Below are 16,675 nucleotides of genomic sequence, written 5' to 3'. Positions count from 1 at the left end.
CAGGCATCCCCTCTGTCCGGCTGGCAGGCCCAGGCCCAGGGGCCTTCCTGAAGGGCCTTCTTCCCCTCATCTGAGTGATGGACTCGAATCAGTGTCAGCAGCGTCCTCTCCGTCTCTCTCATCTTCCGGAAAGTCCGAGTTTGCGAGTGTTCCCTCCATGTCTGCCGCAGGCCCTCATCTACCCCCTGACCGTGGCCTCTAAGTCCACCACGACGGCCCGCCACAACGCAGCCAACAAGATCCTGAAGAACATGTGCGAGCACAGTAACACCCTGGTCCAGCAGGCCATGATGGTGAGTCCGGCCCGCGCCGGTGCTGCCGGCAGGACGACCTGCTCTTTCTCCCTTTCAGTCAGCCTTTCAGTCAGTCAGCTCATCCTCGCTGCCTCTCGCTTGCCCCCTTTGGTCCAGGTGAGCGAGGAGCTCATCCGCGTGGCCATCCTCTGGCACGAGATGTGGCACGAAGGCCTGGAAGAGGCCTCCCGTTTGTACTTCGGGGAGAGGAACGTGAAGGGCATGTTTGAGGTGCTGGAGCCCCTGCACGCCATGATGGAGCGAGGCCCCCAGACTCTGAAGGAGACATCTTTTAATCAGGTATGGGATGAGAAAGCACGGCGTGACATGACCCAAAGCCTTTACCAGACCCCTTTCCCTCTGGCCTTCCTCCTGACGTGACTAGAACATATTCTGACGGAGGCCACGGGATATAGAAACACCAGCAATTTAATCGTCATGAACTTCTAAGAACTTAGGAGAACTGGAGAACCATGAGATCCTTGCTGAGCTCATCTTGCCTCGCCTTCCTTTGCCCATAAGCCGTCCCAGGACGGGGCCTCCAGGACGGGGCCTCCCCACTGCCCTGCTGAGCCCTGTGAAGGGCCACAGCCGTCCAGCCGTCGCGTGCGGCTGAGCAGTTGTGCCGTCTGCTTGGGGCTTCAACACGGGGCATAGTCCACACCTGACGGCTCACAGACGTGCCCTGCTTCCCCGTCCAGGCATATGGTCGAGATCTAATGGAGGCGCAAGAGTGGTGCAGGAAGTACATGAAATCCGGGAACGTCAAGGACCTCACCCAAGCCTGGGACCTCTATTATCACGTGTTCAGACGGATCTCTAAGCAGCTGCCCCAGGTAGGATCTTCGGGCTCTAGCGGTGTTCACCATCATCATCCCTTAAGTTTTCCTTTTTGCGAACGTTCTGACGCTAACTCTAAAGCCTCTGGTTTTACTTTTATCTGCAAATTCTAGGACAAGTCATTGCCGTTAGCAATCTATTAAAAAATACCCAAATTGCATGTAAGCCCTTCCCCGGCGGCAGCCAGCTGACCCCTGTGGCACTTGTTCACAGCTCACCTCTCTAGAGCTGCAGTATGTGTCCCCCAAACTTCTGATGTGCCGGGACCTCGAACTGGCCGTGCCCGGAACGTACGACCCCAACCAGCCGGTCGTCCGCATCCAGTCCATCGCGCCGTCGCTGCAGGTCATCACCTCCAAGCAGAGGCCCCGGAAGCTGACGCTCATGGGTAAGGACGCCTGCGCTCCTGCTCCTGCGGCCCCCAATCCTGGCCGAGCCCCTCCCCTTTTCTGAGGTCTCCGCTCCCCGTTCACACCACTCCTCTTCCCATGCGGCCTCTCTCCCTGGCTTATGGAGAGAGAAACAGAGCACAAGCGGGTTCCCCGTCACATCACCCCCAGACTCCTCGTCTGTTCACACCGTTGCGGTGCTCGTGGGAGGCCTGAGCGCCCTGCAGAGCAGGCGGAGGGAGCCACAGACGTGTGCGGCGTGGGCATGGGGGGAGGCAGGTGGCTGCAGGGGACTGACAGGGCCAACAGAGGGGCATCTGGGGGCGGGTGTGGTAGGTGACCAGCAGGGCTGAAGAAAGGGCTCCTGAGCTCTCGAATGTTCTCCTTCACCATCATGGTCTCTCTCCGTGGGAAATGGCTATGTAAAAGGAACAAACTGATGTGGAAATGAGTTCTCACAGTGAGCTCTGTGGCCTACCTGGGGTGGCTACGGGAGGCCCGGATGCTCTGACGGCCCCCTGAGGGTTCTCACTTTCAATACAGCTCATGCTTTTTAATGCAGTAGTTACTCACCAGCCCAGTTTGTCGTGGTTCCCAGGAGATCATCTCTCCGTGGGCTGGCGTCTCCTGATACTCAACCATGGGTCAGTCAGGTTCTCCACAGTATTTCATGAGAGACTTGAATGAAGGACCTGTCTCCTTCTGTGAGCAGAGTCAAGAGAGCCAACAGTGAGAAGCTATGACTCACCCCACCCTCCAGACCCGAGAGGGCAAGGAGCCCATCGAGAACACATAACCTAGAAAGAGAGGCCATCCACCACTGGAGCTGTAGCCCAGGGGGAGGAACACTGGAAACTTCTAGAACTGGAGCCTGGACCATTGTCAGGAGCAAACCCTTTGGCCTCTCCCTCTTCCCACCCTCTGATTTCCCTCCTGCCAGTGCCCCCATTGGCCAAGCCCAACTGGGAGCTGAGGTGATACAGTTCCCAGGGGTCAGGCTTCATGGGCCCAATCCAGACAGCAGGGCGGAGAGTGGTTGTGGGGGAGCACGCAGAACGACCATCCCTGCGGAATCGGTCCTGATCTCCAAAGACAGCTGTTTTTAATTTTATTTATTTTTAATTTGACCAGCATTTCATTGGGGGACGATCAAAAGCGGTGCCATTCTTTTCAGGAGTTCTAGGGTGCTCTATGTTTGTGTGCAAGTGGGGCTGGGTAGGGTACACGTAGGAGCTTGGGGGTACAGGGCTGGTCTGTGCTAACAGCTCCCACCATTCCCACAGGCAGCAACGGGCATGAGTTTGTTTTCCTCCTGAAGGGCCACGAAGACCTGCGGCAGGACGAACGAGTGATGCAGCTCTTCGGCCTGGTCAACACCCTTCTGGCCAACGACCCGACGTCTCTTCGCAAGAACCTCAGGTAGTCAGGACGCGGTGGTGGGGGCTGGGGGGAGTAGTGGCATGGCAGCGGCATGACGGGTCATCTGGGCTTTCCTTACATCCCTCCCATGTGGTCGTGTCCCTCCACGAAAGCAGTTCTAGACATAGCGTACCTGGCAGGAAGTCCTCAGTAGCCAAGGCGTTGAACACAGCAAAGAGCTGTCCCTACGCTTGCGTGCTTTGAAGGGAAACACCTGTAACAACCACCAGAGGGTCCAGAATGGAACAGCCCGTGGCCATTAGACTAGAGATGCTGCATGGCCGCCCCGCTCTCTTCCCCATTCCGTTAAGAACATGGATATTAAGTTGGAGGGGTGGGCGTGGGGGGCGTTCAGCCTGCTCCCCTGTGTTGTGCGGGGGTCGGAGGCTGACTCTGCTTACGTCCGATAACCAACCCTGCCTTCCGGGGGCGCCAGCATCCAGAGATACGCCGTCATCCCCTTATCCACCAACTCGGGCCTCATCGGCTGGGTCCCGCACTGCGACACGCTGCACGCCCTCATCCGGGACTACAGAGAGAAGAAGAAGATCCTCCTCAACATCGAGCATCGCATCATGTTGCGGGTACGTGGTGAGGCCTTCACGGCCTTGACGTCACTCACCAGTCAGGAACTCTACAGAGCTGCTCTTCTCGTCCTTCTGTGTATGTGTGGAAAGTCCGTGTCACCGGAAAATCTGGTTGGGAGACAAAGCGAGTCCTAACGCAGATTACCTCTAAGGAACAGGACCGTAGAGCCCAGAAATCAGGTGTCCAGCCTTCTAGGTGAGACAGGATGGTATTGTTGATCAGGGGATCAGCTGATGGGGTCGGGACACGGGCCACCCAGGGAGATGATGGCAGTAGAGGCGCAAGTAGTAAGAGATCCGTCACCCAAAACCGCGATGCCTCCCGCGCTCTCCTTTGCGCCAGCAGACTTAAGCTCGGGTGGGACCTGACATCTCACCCTTGAGCCCTGGCGTTCCCAAGGTCACCCGGTTCTATTGGCCACCCCCCCCCCCACCCCGCACTGTTCTTATCTCCTTTGGGCTGGTGTGGTGAGATCAGAACCCAGCTCTGCCCGGGCCCAGAGCCTGATGTCCCCCTGGATTGAAGCTACCAGTCCAGGGCCGCTCGCAGAGCGCTTGTGTCCCCATGCAGATGGCTCCGGACTACGATCACCTGACACTGATGCAGAAGGTGGAGGTGTTCGAGCACGCCGTCAACAACACCGCTGGCGACGACCTGGCCAAGCTGCTGTGGCTCAAAAGCCCCAGCTCCGAGGTACGAGCCGGGCTCCTCGCACCGGCGCTGCTTTCTGGTCTGCTCACCTGCACCCGGTGGACTCGTCTTCGGGACGAGCAGCTGTGTACTGTGCACCGTCTTTTGTTACTGAGATTATCTGGGCGAGCCGTGCCGTTCAGCCGATACGGATTTAGTAATTTTGTGTTTCTCCCATTTCTTGCGATAGCATTTGAGCTGCGTTTATAAGAAGGATATTAACCCTATTTCGTATGTTAGAAATTTCCTGCTTATTTGGTTTTTTAATTTTTGTTCTGGTATGTTCCTTGGTTTGGGATTTTTGTTTTGTTTTTGATGTGTAGACACTTTTAAAAGTTGGAAGTTACCAGATTTTTATCCTTTTTTTTGAAGTTTCTACCTTCAGCTTTATATTGGAAAGGCCCTCTCTGCCTCAAGATTGTGTATCTTTTCTACATTCATTTACTTGTACTGATTATAAAACTTGTTTTTCCATTTAAATCCTCAACCCAATTCGGAATTTAAGATTAAAGATTCAGATTTTACTTTTTTGAGATGATTAGCCAACACCACAGTATTTACTAAATGATCCTTCCTTTTCCTACTGTTTAAGAAAGTCCATTTTTATTATACAAAAAGCTATTCTCTGCCATTGGATTTCTTTCTGGGGCTTCTGTTTTATTTCATTGATCTCTCTAAAACCTATTTCTCTTCAAGTACCATACTATTAATACAACTGTGGTTTTTTGTTTTGTTTTGTTTTGTTTAAGATTTTATTTATTTATTTGACAGAGATCACAAGTAGGCAGAGAGGCAGGCAGAGAGAGAGAGGGAGGCAGGCTCCTTGCTGAGCAGAGAGCCTGATGCGGGGCTCAATCAGGACCCTGGGATCATGACCTGAGCTGAAGGCAGAGGCTTTAACCCACTGAGTCACCCAGGCACCCCTGTTAATACAACTGTTAATGAAAAGTCTCTCCTCATTGACTATTTAAATTTTTTCTTCTTCCAGATAAATTTTGGGGTTGTTTTGTCACAGTCCCCCCAAAAAAGAGCTACTGAATTTTCAGCAGAATTACATTAAATGTTTCAAATAATTTAGGGAGTTATTACATTTTTACCGTCTTAAATGGACATTTTTATTTATTCGGTTCTTCACGTTCCTACACAAAGGTTAACTTTTTTACTCATCTGTGTTCTGTACCTCTCTAAGGTTATTACAAGCATAGTTTACTGCCATTACAATTATGATTGAGATCTTTATTCCATTTTATGTTATTAGCTGATTACTGATGGGACATAAGGAAACAACTGATTGCAGTGCAATTCTGTTGAAGCTAGTTAGCTTCTAGAGCCCTGGTTCACGTGTGCTCCTGTGTTCCAGGTGTGGTTTGACCGAAGAACCAACTACACCCGCTCCTTAGCGGTCATGTCCATGGTCGGGTATATTTTGGGCCTGGGAGATAGGTGAGTAAGTTGATTTTGGTTTTGTGGTCTTTTTCTACATGGTACCTTTCTTAAATAGTTTCCTTTTGTTTTCCAGTCAGATCTATGACCATTTGGTAAATAATTGTATTTTGTAACTTTGGATCTTCTTTGCAGTATCAACCTTAGTCCCTTTTTATTATCCATGCAGCAGAACAGCCCAGCAAACTAAAGAGAGGAAAAACCTCAGTTCTAGGGCACCACCTTCTTTACAGGCTGGCTTAATATGTTAAAAACCATACACAGGGGGGCGCCTGGGTGGCTCAGTGGGTTAAAGCCTCTGCCTTTGGCTCGGGTCATGATCCCAGGGTCCTGGGTTTGAGCCCCACATCGGGCTCTCTGCTTAGCGGGGAGCCTGCTTCCTCCTCTCTCTCTGCCTGCCTCTCTGCCTACTCATGATCTCTGTCTGTCAAATAAATAAATAAAATCTTTAAAAAATATATATACACAGGGACGCCTGGTTGGTTCGGTCACTAGAGCGTGTGATTCTTGATCTCTCGGGTTTGTGAGTTCAAGCCCCGCATTGGGTGTAGAACTTACTAAAAAAAAATTTTTTGATAGATTTTACTGATCCCGTAAACACTTATAAGTCACCACTGTGCTGAGATAAATATTCTTGAAACCAACCAGAGTAGGTCCCTCTGATATTTCTGAATAATAAATTTTATCCACTGACTGAAAAAGTAGTTAAGGAATATTCAGAAATTGACTCTCTAGAAGTCTTTGAAAAACTAGTTCCTTGGTGTCTACTCTTTCCTGGAATCACATCTCATGCAAATATTTGAGAATAAAAAATAATTTTCTCCCACGGAAATAATAAATTCTTGTTTTTAAAAAAGAGCCAGGAGAATTCCTAGTGACAAAAGCCAGACGACCCTTCCTAGATGGGCATGGGGGCCCAGGAGATGGGACCACGTGCTGGGTGCTGAGGGGTGAAGATAGAGCCTCGTCACTCTGAGACACCAGCGCTGCCACACAGGATCCATCTTGTGACCACAGATGTCAGGAACGCAACTGTGATGCACACTGATCTCTTCCCGTTGCGGACCTAGAACAGGGATCAGCAAGCTTTCTCTGTAAAGGGCCAGATAAGAAATAATTTAGCCAATCAGAAAAAGACAGTTACCATATGATCTCATGATATGTGGAATTTGAAAAACAAGGTAGAGGATCATGGGGGAAGAGAGGAAAAAATGAAATGGAATGAAACCAGAGAGGGAGGCAAACCATAAGAGACTCTTAATCTCAGGAAACAAAGCGAGGGTTGCAGGAGGAGGGGTGATGAGTGCTGTGAATTGTGTAAGACTGATGATTCACAGACCTGTACCCCTGGGAGAAACAATATATCATATGTTAATTAAAAAAATTAACGAAAGGTAAATAAGCTTTGGCTCCCTGCCCAAAAAAAAATAACTTGGGCTTTGCTGGCCATATGATACCTCACAGGTACTCGTGTCTGCCTGTGACACAAAAGTGGCCTGCGACATTACATGACAAATCGGCGGGGCCATGTCCAGAAACACTGTGTTTCCAGAGGCAGGTGGGGGCTGGCTCTGGCCTGTGGGCGGGGCCTGGACTGTCCCATCCCTGTTGATTTATTCATCAGTGCCGCTCTAGTGACCCTCCGTGCTCCCCTGTTTCTCAGACACCCATCCAACCTGATGCTGGACCGGCTGAGCGGGAAGATCCTGCACATCGACTTCGGGGACTGCTTTGAGGTGACTGCGTGTTCCAGAACACCTGGTCAGGCTTACCTTGCCAGATGACCGCCCCCCTCACCCTCAGACCCAGGCAAATTTAAGTGCAAAATGCATCACCCTGGATCCCTGCCTCTCCTAGCAAAGCCGCAGAAAGTCAAACTAAGACGTGAAGTCCGTGCTGGTTGGTACTTGCCGTAGTCAGACTCTAACCCTTTTCGAGGCAAGGGCCACTGCGCACACGCCTCTGAGTGGTGGAATCTTCGTCCCTGAATTGGCCTGCCGGGCAGGGGCCTGTTGTGATGCACACTTGTCCTTTTTCTTTGTTCCTTCTATCCCTGTGTGTGTGTGTGTGTGTGTTTAGTTATCTTTTAAATCCCTGTGACAAGTCCCCTCACTAAACTAAAACTCCTTCATTTCTCTGTCCTCATTGAAATCAATGCAAAGAAAAGCTACCTGCCTTTGCCTGGCTTTATCTAAAGAACATGATCTAGCCTGGAAAAAAAATTAATTAAATAAATAAAATATAAAACTAAAGGAAAACAAAAACAATCTAGCCACTCAACCTGGTTTTTCTCTTCTATGTCCCCATAGGTTGCTATGACCAGGGAGAAATTCCCAGAGAAGATTCCGTTTAGACTAACGAGAATGCTGACCAATGCTATGGAGGTGAGTGGGTCTTGGGAACAAGCTGCTTTGGAATGGGGCCAACACAGGCCCAGCACTGCACACGGGCTGGCTTGTTCGGTCTTATCAGTTCCCCAGAACACCTGCCTTGGTTCTATGGATGTTTTCTGGTTATTTTCCATATTGTTACAAATGATCAACCTTTGAGAGTCTCACCATGCTTCACGTCAGACCCTGTGTCGTATGAATCACAGGCCTGACCTGATCCCTTGCTCTGAACACGTTCCCAGTGTGATACACCAGTAGCGACTTGTGTCTGCTTCTTCAGTGTGGGTGATAGACCCTCTCAACTAGCTTCGGGTCCTGAGGCCATCGGGGCAGAGCCGGGGCCGTTGACTTCCGTGACAAGTGGCTCTGGTGCTGCAGGTCACCGGTCTGGATGGCAACTACAGGATCACGTGTCACACGGTGATGGAAGTGCTTCGGGAACACAAGGACAGTGTCATGGCCGTGCTGGAGGCCTTTGTCTATGACCCCTTGCTCAACTGGAGGCTGATGGACAGTGAGTATCAGCAAGTGCCACGGAGCGGGAGCCCGTCCCCTCGGATCTGGGAGTAGGTGACATGTTACATGTCACCAGCCTTGCCCCCTGCGGGCGTGGAGCCTGAGCTGGGCTACTGGGCTGTTGCATTGTGTTTTCACAGAGCTGGTCCAGTGGCTGGAAATGAATTTCAAGTATGATTTCTTATTAACTAGAACAGAAAACGCCAACCACTAATTTAAATATTAATTATAATACTTTCAGGATAAGCCCTGGTGATTTTTGTTTGTTTGGACTTCATGCAGAGTAGCAAGCTGGACTCTTGTGATCTGGGGCAGCAGCATCTCCGTCTCCCCTTTGCTGCTCCTCCTCAGAAGAGGTGACCGACCCAGGGGTCTCACCCGCCGCCCATGTCCCACTGTCACCTTCTGTTATCTGGTCCACAGTGTCTAAATTCAGACACAGCGACACAGAATCCTCAGTCCCACAGGATTGCACACCCATGCTAACACCCGCTGAGTCCCGAGTCATCCATCCTGGGCCCTCTCCTGGGGGCTTTAGCTTTTAGTAAAATTGCATTTTGATGGTGGTAAGAAAATACCATGTCAACCAAGTTTCTCTCAAGTCAAAGTTTGAAACCCTTTTTATCCTCTCTCTGTTTCTTTCCCTAGCAAATACCAAAGGCAACAAGCGGTCCCGAACGAGGACGGATTCCTACTCTGCTGGCCAGTCAGTAGGTGAGTCCCTCCCCCGGGAGACTGCAGCTTCTGCCCGCTTTTGTCCAGAGTGTGTCTTGAACAGGGCGAGCTTTGTGATTGCTGTGAGGAAGCATGGCAGAGGTGGTGACACGCCAGGAAGCGGGTTTTCTAGAGGCTCTGACCAGGGGCACAGTCCTGCAGTGATTCCCTCCCTGCTAAAATAGCATCTAACAGTTAACTTCAGAAAGTTGGTCTAGAAGTATTTACTGAGCATAATTTTTTTTTCAGTTCCATGCCTCTCACGACAGAGTGGGTATCTAAGGCCCAGAAATTTTGATCAAACTATCTGAGCTTAATCTATAAAAACAATTAGGGATGCCTAAGTGGCTCAGTCAGTTAAACATCTACCTTTAGCTCAGGTCACGATCCCGGGGTCCTGGGATTGAGTCCCGCATCAGGCTCCTTGCTTAGTGGGGAGCCTGCTTCACCCTCTGCCTGCTGCTCCCCTGCTTGTGCTCTCTCTCTGACAAAGAAATAAATAAAATCTTTAAAACAAAAATTAAAAAACCACAATTAAAAGCATATCTGAATATTAACCAGTATTTAGTATGCCCTATAGTGGTGTCTGGACTGGGATAATTATTAACTGTATCACATGGTCCTAGAGCATTGTTAATAGCTCAGAAATAGGAGGACGGGGCGCCTGAGTGGCTCAGTTGGTTAAGCATCTGCCTTCGGTTCAGGTCATGATCCCAGGGTCCTGCGATCAAGCCCCACATCGGGCTCCCTGCTCAGTGGAGAGCCTGCTTCTCCCTCTCCCTCTGCCTGCTGCACTGCCTACTTGTGCTCTCCATCTCTCTGTCAAATAAATAAATAAAATCTTAAAAAAAAAAAAAAAGGACAGAAGCAGTAGAAGTGTATTCACACTGCTGGCGGAGGGGCAGGGAAGCCACAGGAAACACTGTCCAAGAGTGGGTCCACAGAACAGGGTCCCAGGAAGATAATGCCCCTCCAAGAGCCAGAACACAGTTTGTGAATGGAACCTCTCAAAGGTCTTAGAGTAAAGCTGTTTAACTTTATTTCACACACTCCCCTCACCCCCCTCCCTGGCCCTCTCCTTTTTCCCTCATAACATCGAACAACACCCAACGTAGTTCACACTTTGAAAATAAAAAAGTATTCTCTGCAGATATTTATGGAACATGTGCAACTAGTTGCTTAGCTGAGCCAAGTAATGTTTAAGGATAAATATTATAACAAATAATGTTAAAAGAATGTGACCTATAGAGATTACCGTGGAGAAGCATCAGAATGACATTATAGAATCAACCAAACTGTATGGCCTAGGAACTAATACGAGAACAGTCAAGTCCACTGTGTGATCCAGCAGGTACGTTCGGAGGAGAGCCCATGAAGCTGAGAGAAAGGAGGTACCGCTCTGAACAGCGGTCGTTTAGGGAGCTCCTGGGTCAGGGGGACTTAAGCTGGCCTTACTGGGTGTGTGGATGGGAAGAAAGAGGGTGTTCTGGGCAGGAAATTGAGGTCCTGTCTGGGAACAGGTGTGGACTCTGGCCTGGACATCATGACAGCATTTACGAACGATGCCTGAATTCCTCATGGTGTCTGGGGTGCCTTCTGTGGGTGACCGGTCTCACGCAAAGTATATGAGACTTAACGGGTTTCATTCCCAGGGTCCACCTCAGTAGTACGCTATGGAGCGGGCTCTTGTCTGCTGTCTGGGGCATGCCGAGAGGAACGGGGACAGCTGGTTCTGGTGGGCCCAGATGGTAGTAGACCTGGCTGGTCTTCTTTGGCTTAAATGTTAAGTTCCAAGTGATCATTCATAAAAGTATTACCAGCCCTGGCTTCATTTTGAAGGCCTGGGGTGTACAAGGACAATGTGTAGATAACTTCATACTTCTGCTTCTAGACTCTTCTCTCCTGAAGGCCACAGCCAGTGGAGGGTGACTATAAGCCTGAGGTCTTTCTCTGCCCAGAAAGGATGTATAAATTCCTCTGAAGAATAGCACTTCGGTCATGAGTGTGGCCTCCTGGAAGGTGGTGCTCTCTATGTTATCATCAGTCGTTGTTCCAGCAAGTTCTGCCAGGGATTCCGTCGCACTCCTGTGCTCTGTGTCAGAACGTTTTATAAATGTTGTTTAAAAGGTCGCGCTTTGGAGATGTAAAACCTTTTAAACACACAGTGACCATCCTTCCTGTCCTTTCCCCTGAGAGGTCACAGGGTGCGCGTCCAGGGACTGTGGCTTGTGAGCGAGTAGAGCTAATGATTGCGACAGTGGCTTCTTGGTGCTGGAATTTTCTGCCAATCAATTTTTTTTCTTCCTAGAAATTTTGGACGGTGTGGAACTTGGGGAGCCCGCCCATAAGAAAACGGGGACCACAGTGCCAGAATCTATCCATTCTTTCAGTAAGTCCGATCTCAGGAATCGCAGCCATGACTAGCTCATTAAGAACACAGCAGCCGCGCTGCACCGGGAGGGGTCGGTAAGATAAAGCAGCAAACCCACCTTTGAGCAGACAAGGGTCTGTGAATTTCTCATTCTCTTCTGAAGACATAGGCGCAGAGGAAGAGCTACCAGCACTTACAGAAGCGCGTATTTGCGAACAGCGGGGGCATCTGTTGAATCTGTTGTGACCATCCAGTCTCACTGTTCTTTCTCCCTTTGTGTATTTCAGTCGGAGACGGTTTGGTGAAACCCGAGGCCCTAAATAAGAAAGCTATACAGATTATAAACAGGGTTCGAGACAAGCTCACTGGTGAGTGAGTGAGTGTGTGTGTTTACTTAAAAGGAACATAACATCTTGATTTTTCTCCCCTAGAGTGGGAGGTCAGCCCCTTCCCAGCTGTGCCTAAACTTTGACTCTGCAGCTAACTGGAGGGTCTCTGAGTCTGTCGGCTGGAGACGCTCTCTGATTCTCTAATGACCATTAAACTCATTTCAAGTGATGTTAATCTCCTTATGCCAGACAGGGCTGATAAAGTTCATTGGGGTCCTAAGTCAGCCAAATTCAGGCAAGTTTTTCTCATCATCATGGCTTGATACTGGAGCAAACCTGACCAGTGTGATCTCTGCCTTCCTGCACTCCCGGGCTATTCTGGAGTGGAGAGTGTGGAAGGAGAGAACTGCATACTTCTGAAAACGAGACACGTCCTGTAGACCAGATGGTATGACGGGAGGTGGCAGCCAAGGGGGCCGAAGACTCTGTGTGCCACCTGGGCCTCTCTATCTGTTCATCTGGAAGAATGTCTTTCTCAGAATGTGGTGAGACATGGGATGCCAGTCCTCAGCATTTGGGCCTGGCACAGAAGTATTGAAGTCAGATAGATTGTATTTATTTGTTGAACACCTAGATGCGCTAGATGCTGAGGAAACTGCTGGTAAGAGCCGACAGACTGCCTGCCCCCTTGGGGTCGGCATCGACAGGGGCAGTATTAGGTGCAAGAAAGGGCTTGGGCTGTGATGCCAGTCACAAGGGAATTTAAGTGCCGGAGTTCCAGGAAAGCTTCCCTGGGAAACAACCCTTGAGCTAAAATCTGAAGGAGAACATAATTAGAGGCAGAGTGTTCCAGGTAAAGGAATCAGCACATGCAAGGGCCCTGTGGTGGGAGCGAATCTGGCAAGAAAGACGGTCTGAATGCAGAGGAGTCTGCCTGCCTCAGAGAGCGAGATGGGAGAAGCACAGAAGCAGAGTGCCCACGCTCGGAGTGGGCTGGTGGGATCGTACAGGGCCTTTTACTTCCATCCTTCGTCCTAAGGGCAATGGGAAGACCCTGAGGTCTTGAAGTGGGGGACGGGGAGGCGGGAGGGGCCCAGTGGGTTTGCACTGGGGAATCCTCCCTGCACTGGCCAGGGCGGCTGTGTGAGGGAGGGAGCTGCTGCCACATTTGTGGCTGGACAGTTGACTAGACGAGGAAGGTGGCCTCCAGGTCTTCTGGAGGTAAAATCCAAAGGATGGCTGAGGAGGCGCGAGGGACGGCAGGCGCCGAGGACGGCTCCGAGTCACTGGTGGCCTCCTGAGCGCCTGGCAGCCAGACCCGAGGGGTTGAAGAGAGTGAGAAGGGAGCGAGGCAGAGGAGCTGAGTTCCACACTTGTGCGTGGGGAAGGGGGTGGGGGCTGGCTCCAGCAGGGGTAGCACATGAGAGCCTTTTATTACTTCCTGGGCGAGGAGAACAAATTTACAAACGAATTTACAAACGTTTGAAGACAGGCCCGGCAGGGGTGGAGGGCTGGGGGGGTGGGTAGGTGACTGTGCGAAGAGGCTGGGATCAGAGCGCAGGTGAAATTAGCCTTCAGGGAAGGAGGGACAGCTCCCAGGTCGCAGCAGCACCGGAGAGGGAGCTCCTGTGGAACAGATCCAGTGCATCGAGCACTGCCTGACACATTGGGGTCCAGAGCGATGAGCTGGGTGAATGATGAGCTTGGAAAGTAGAAGACAAGCGGTGAGCTGACAGCGAGAAGCCAGCAGGGCCGCTTGGACATGTGGGGCCAAGGGAAGAGGGGAAATGGCCCTTGTGCCAAAGAGGCTTCATCAGCCGGCCGCGAGTGCCCGTTCTGGGCTGAGCTGATGGGTTTGTGGCGGAAGCGGGCTTCCTGTGGGAGGAAAGGCCCAACAATGGAGGTTCTAGGACTGAAACTGAGCCCGGTTTCTCATCTACTTGCCTGATGATGGCAGTAGATGAAGGAATCTGTACCAACCAGCCGCTGGATCTTCGCCACTGCGGGACTCGGCCGACTGCAGGCCTTTCCCCTCTTTGAACCAAGTCACTGTTAGGAGGAGGCTCGTGTGTGTGCACGTCACGTGGCAGCCTTCATCCTTGGGGACAATTAAAACTGAGCAGTGCTGTGCAGTCAGGCCAGCCGACCCGGGGGCAAGGATGGAGTGGAAAACCAGATGCAGAAGGACTGTGTGTGTTTCTCCTGTCCTAGGTCGAGACTTCTCTCATGACGAAACCCTGGATGTCCCAACACAGGTGGAACTGCTCATCAAACAGGCAACGTCCCACGAAAACCTCTGTCAGTGCTACATCGGCTGGTGAGTGCCTGTGCGCGAGGCGTGGATACACACGCAGGGCCCTGTCCCATGCCCCAGTCCTGGCATGGCAGGAAGGACCTGGGGAGTTATCCAGAAAAGGGGATCATAGTGTCAGATCTCGTAAAATGTTTGTATCCACTGTGTGCACTCACCGTTCTATAAAGGCAGGAACTTGAGAAACTTGGGCTCCTATTTAGGAAATAGCACCAAATTAAATTAAAATTACTTTAAGAATGGTAGGTGAGTCCCTCTTTTTTGAGGGGAGGAGTGGGGTTCTTTTTGGACTTTGGCTGTCAATTCCAAGATAAAGGGAAGGACCAAGGAGAAGAAGCCAGAGCACCGACAGAGAGAGGAGAGGCAAAGGATCTGGGATTGTCACCTCAAGGACCACTCCGGGGTCTGCTTTGATTAATTGCCTGAGGCACACTTGAAGGTAGAAACTTGAGAAGGAGGGTGATGGGGAAGTGTCCTTCTGGGGCCTCAGCAGGCATCAGCCCTTGACTGGAAATGATGAGTGTGTCTGACACAATTAGTTGTGGGAGATCTCAGGAATGCCCTGGGGGTTGTCAGACCTCCATTTTCAGTATGTCCGTGTAAAGCTTTTGAAAAAGGCCAAATTATTAAAATATTCCTTTTCTCTCTGTCATCTTAGGTGTCCTTTCTGGTAACACGAGGCCTAGACATGCCCACAGCGTTTCTCTTGAGGCTTTTGTACTTGGGTATATGCTTCCACTTAACTGAAACCACGGTCAGAGAGCTTGACTTCATTAAATACTTTGAAATGTAACTGAAACATACTACTGTATATTAAACGTTGGTTTGAACCAACTGTCTAGCTGCTGTTGAAGAACACGTTGTCAGAAACATAAGGCTTGATTTGGTTACCAGGACAGTCAACACGGTAAAAATACACAAATCAAGCCATTGACTGGGGGAACAGAAAATCCATAACTTAGAAATACGGGTTTTGACTTAACTCACAAGAGAACTCATCATAAGCGTTGCTGATAGAAGAATGGCGTAGTGGTTCCTCTCAACAAGAATACAGCCAACTCTGCACAGTCAAGAAGCCTCAGGCCGTGGAGGACACGTGTTAGGAACCAGAAGAAACTGACTCGGTCACTTCCACCCATCCATTACCTCACTGGTCCGCAGACAGCATCATTTGTAAGATGGGCCAAAATGGGTGGAAAGTGTCTGTCTGCTGCCTCACCCATGATGCTGTGACTTACACACTGCAATCCAAGACCCGAATGCTGGGAGGGCAGTTGCTTCTGATGGCTGGGTGGCCTTCGCGGAGCAGGTGCACAGAGACCACGGTGCAGCAGGGCAGGGTGCAGCAGGGGAGGCCGCAGCAGCCTTCCCCGGTGCGGTCCTGGGATGTTTTCAGTGAAGTCCGAACGCTCTGTGTTTAGAGCAAGGGCTTGGAAACAAATGCGGTCCTGTAGGTGCCGACCACAGAGAGGGAAGGTCTGGGACCTGTGGGAGTTCTGAGCAAAAGAAATATTAAACTAAATGCACAAAGTATCCAGTGTAGCCATTCTAGACACCATGTTGTATCTGAATAATTTTTGTGCCAATAAATGACATCAGAATTTTAAAAAACATGTATGGCTGTCTTTTTATTCATGAGTACGAACTTCTAAAGGAAGCGGGTGTCCTTCAGCAGCCATCATTCACTAAGCAGGTGGTTCGAGGGACCATGCAAGACACAGAAGCTACCTGACGTGGTCCCCTTCCCCGTGTTCACAGACCGGACACGGCGGGGCCGCCATCGCGTGGGAGTGGGCTGGTAACTCCCCCAAGCCAAGTGGGGAGAAGAGCTACATGGAGGGTGTGAGCCTCAGCGGGAGGCAGGAATTCCATTGGCCAAGCCAGGAAATCCTCGGGGAAAGGGGACATTTGCCATGGGTGTTAAAGGACGAGCGGGACTTTATCAGATGAGGCACATGAAGACATTCAGCAGGAAGTCGGTCTGAAAGCACAATATCCTGCAGGAATGGCAAGTATGAGCTTGAACTCTATTCGATTGCAAGTCTTAGACCATTTCTGATATGTAAAACGAAGCTACACACAGTTGGACCTCAGAGTTCAGTGTAGTTGGCCGAGTGGTCAATGGAGAGCAAAGGGAAAGACAGCTGCTACAAGAGGGCCTGATGGTAGAGTGCGGGGCCAGCCTGTGACCTGCCTCGGCTCAACAGCAAGGAGTTTGAGCCTGATGCATGGACAACGGAGAACCATGTAAAGTTCTAAAACAGAAGTAGAAGCCGAGTAGTATTTTTAAAACAGATAATCAGTGTCAAACAGGTAAAGAGGCGCTGTAAGACCTAGGACAGAGGCCGACAGTAATGGGGAGGAGAGGGCGCCAGATGGAGC

The 16,675-nt window shown here is 50.6% G+C and overlaps 1 protein-coding gene across 2 annotated transcripts in view; it reads left to right on the top strand.

The window, feature by feature from the left end:
* MTOR (mechanistic target of rapamycin kinase) overlaps positions 1 to 15,904 on the top strand; it is a 126,310-nt gene extending 110,406 nt beyond the window's left edge. For both annotated transcript variants that reach the window (XM_059375478.1, XM_059375479.1), the window contains exons 43-58: positions 171 to 293; positions 411 to 593; positions 995 to 1,129; positions 1,347 to 1,521; positions 2,806 to 2,941; positions 3,378 to 3,525; positions 4,100 to 4,222; positions 5,580 to 5,662; positions 7,326 to 7,398; positions 7,972 to 8,046; positions 8,431 to 8,566; positions 9,217 to 9,282; positions 11,591 to 11,671; positions 11,941 to 12,021; positions 14,194 to 14,299; positions 14,952 to 15,904. In XM_059375478.1, coding sequence (XP_059231461.1) covers positions 171 to 293; positions 411 to 593; positions 995 to 1,129; positions 1,347 to 1,521; positions 2,806 to 2,941; positions 3,378 to 3,525; positions 4,100 to 4,222; positions 5,580 to 5,662; positions 7,326 to 7,398; positions 7,972 to 8,046; positions 8,431 to 8,566; positions 9,217 to 9,282; positions 11,591 to 11,671; positions 11,941 to 12,021; positions 14,194 to 14,299; positions 14,952 to 14,967 — 1,740 coding nt within the window. In that variant the 3' untranslated portion in view covers positions 14,968 to 15,904. The remainder of the gene's footprint in view (positions 1 to 170; positions 294 to 410; positions 594 to 994; positions 1,130 to 1,346; positions 1,522 to 2,805; positions 2,942 to 3,377; positions 3,526 to 4,099; positions 4,223 to 5,579; positions 5,663 to 7,325; positions 7,399 to 7,971; positions 8,047 to 8,430; positions 8,567 to 9,216; positions 9,283 to 11,590; positions 11,672 to 11,940; positions 12,022 to 14,193; positions 14,300 to 14,951) is intronic.
* The last annotated feature ends 771 nt before the right edge of the window (positions 15,905 to 16,675 follow it).

This window comes from Mustela nigripes, chromosome 14, assembly GCF_022355385.1.
Source record: "Mustela nigripes isolate SB6536 chromosome 14, MUSNIG.SB6536, whole genome shotgun sequence".
Taxonomy (NCBI): domain Eukaryota; kingdom Metazoa; phylum Chordata; class Mammalia; order Carnivora; family Mustelidae; genus Mustela; species Mustela nigripes.
This window is presented reverse-complemented; position numbering and strand designations above follow the sequence as displayed.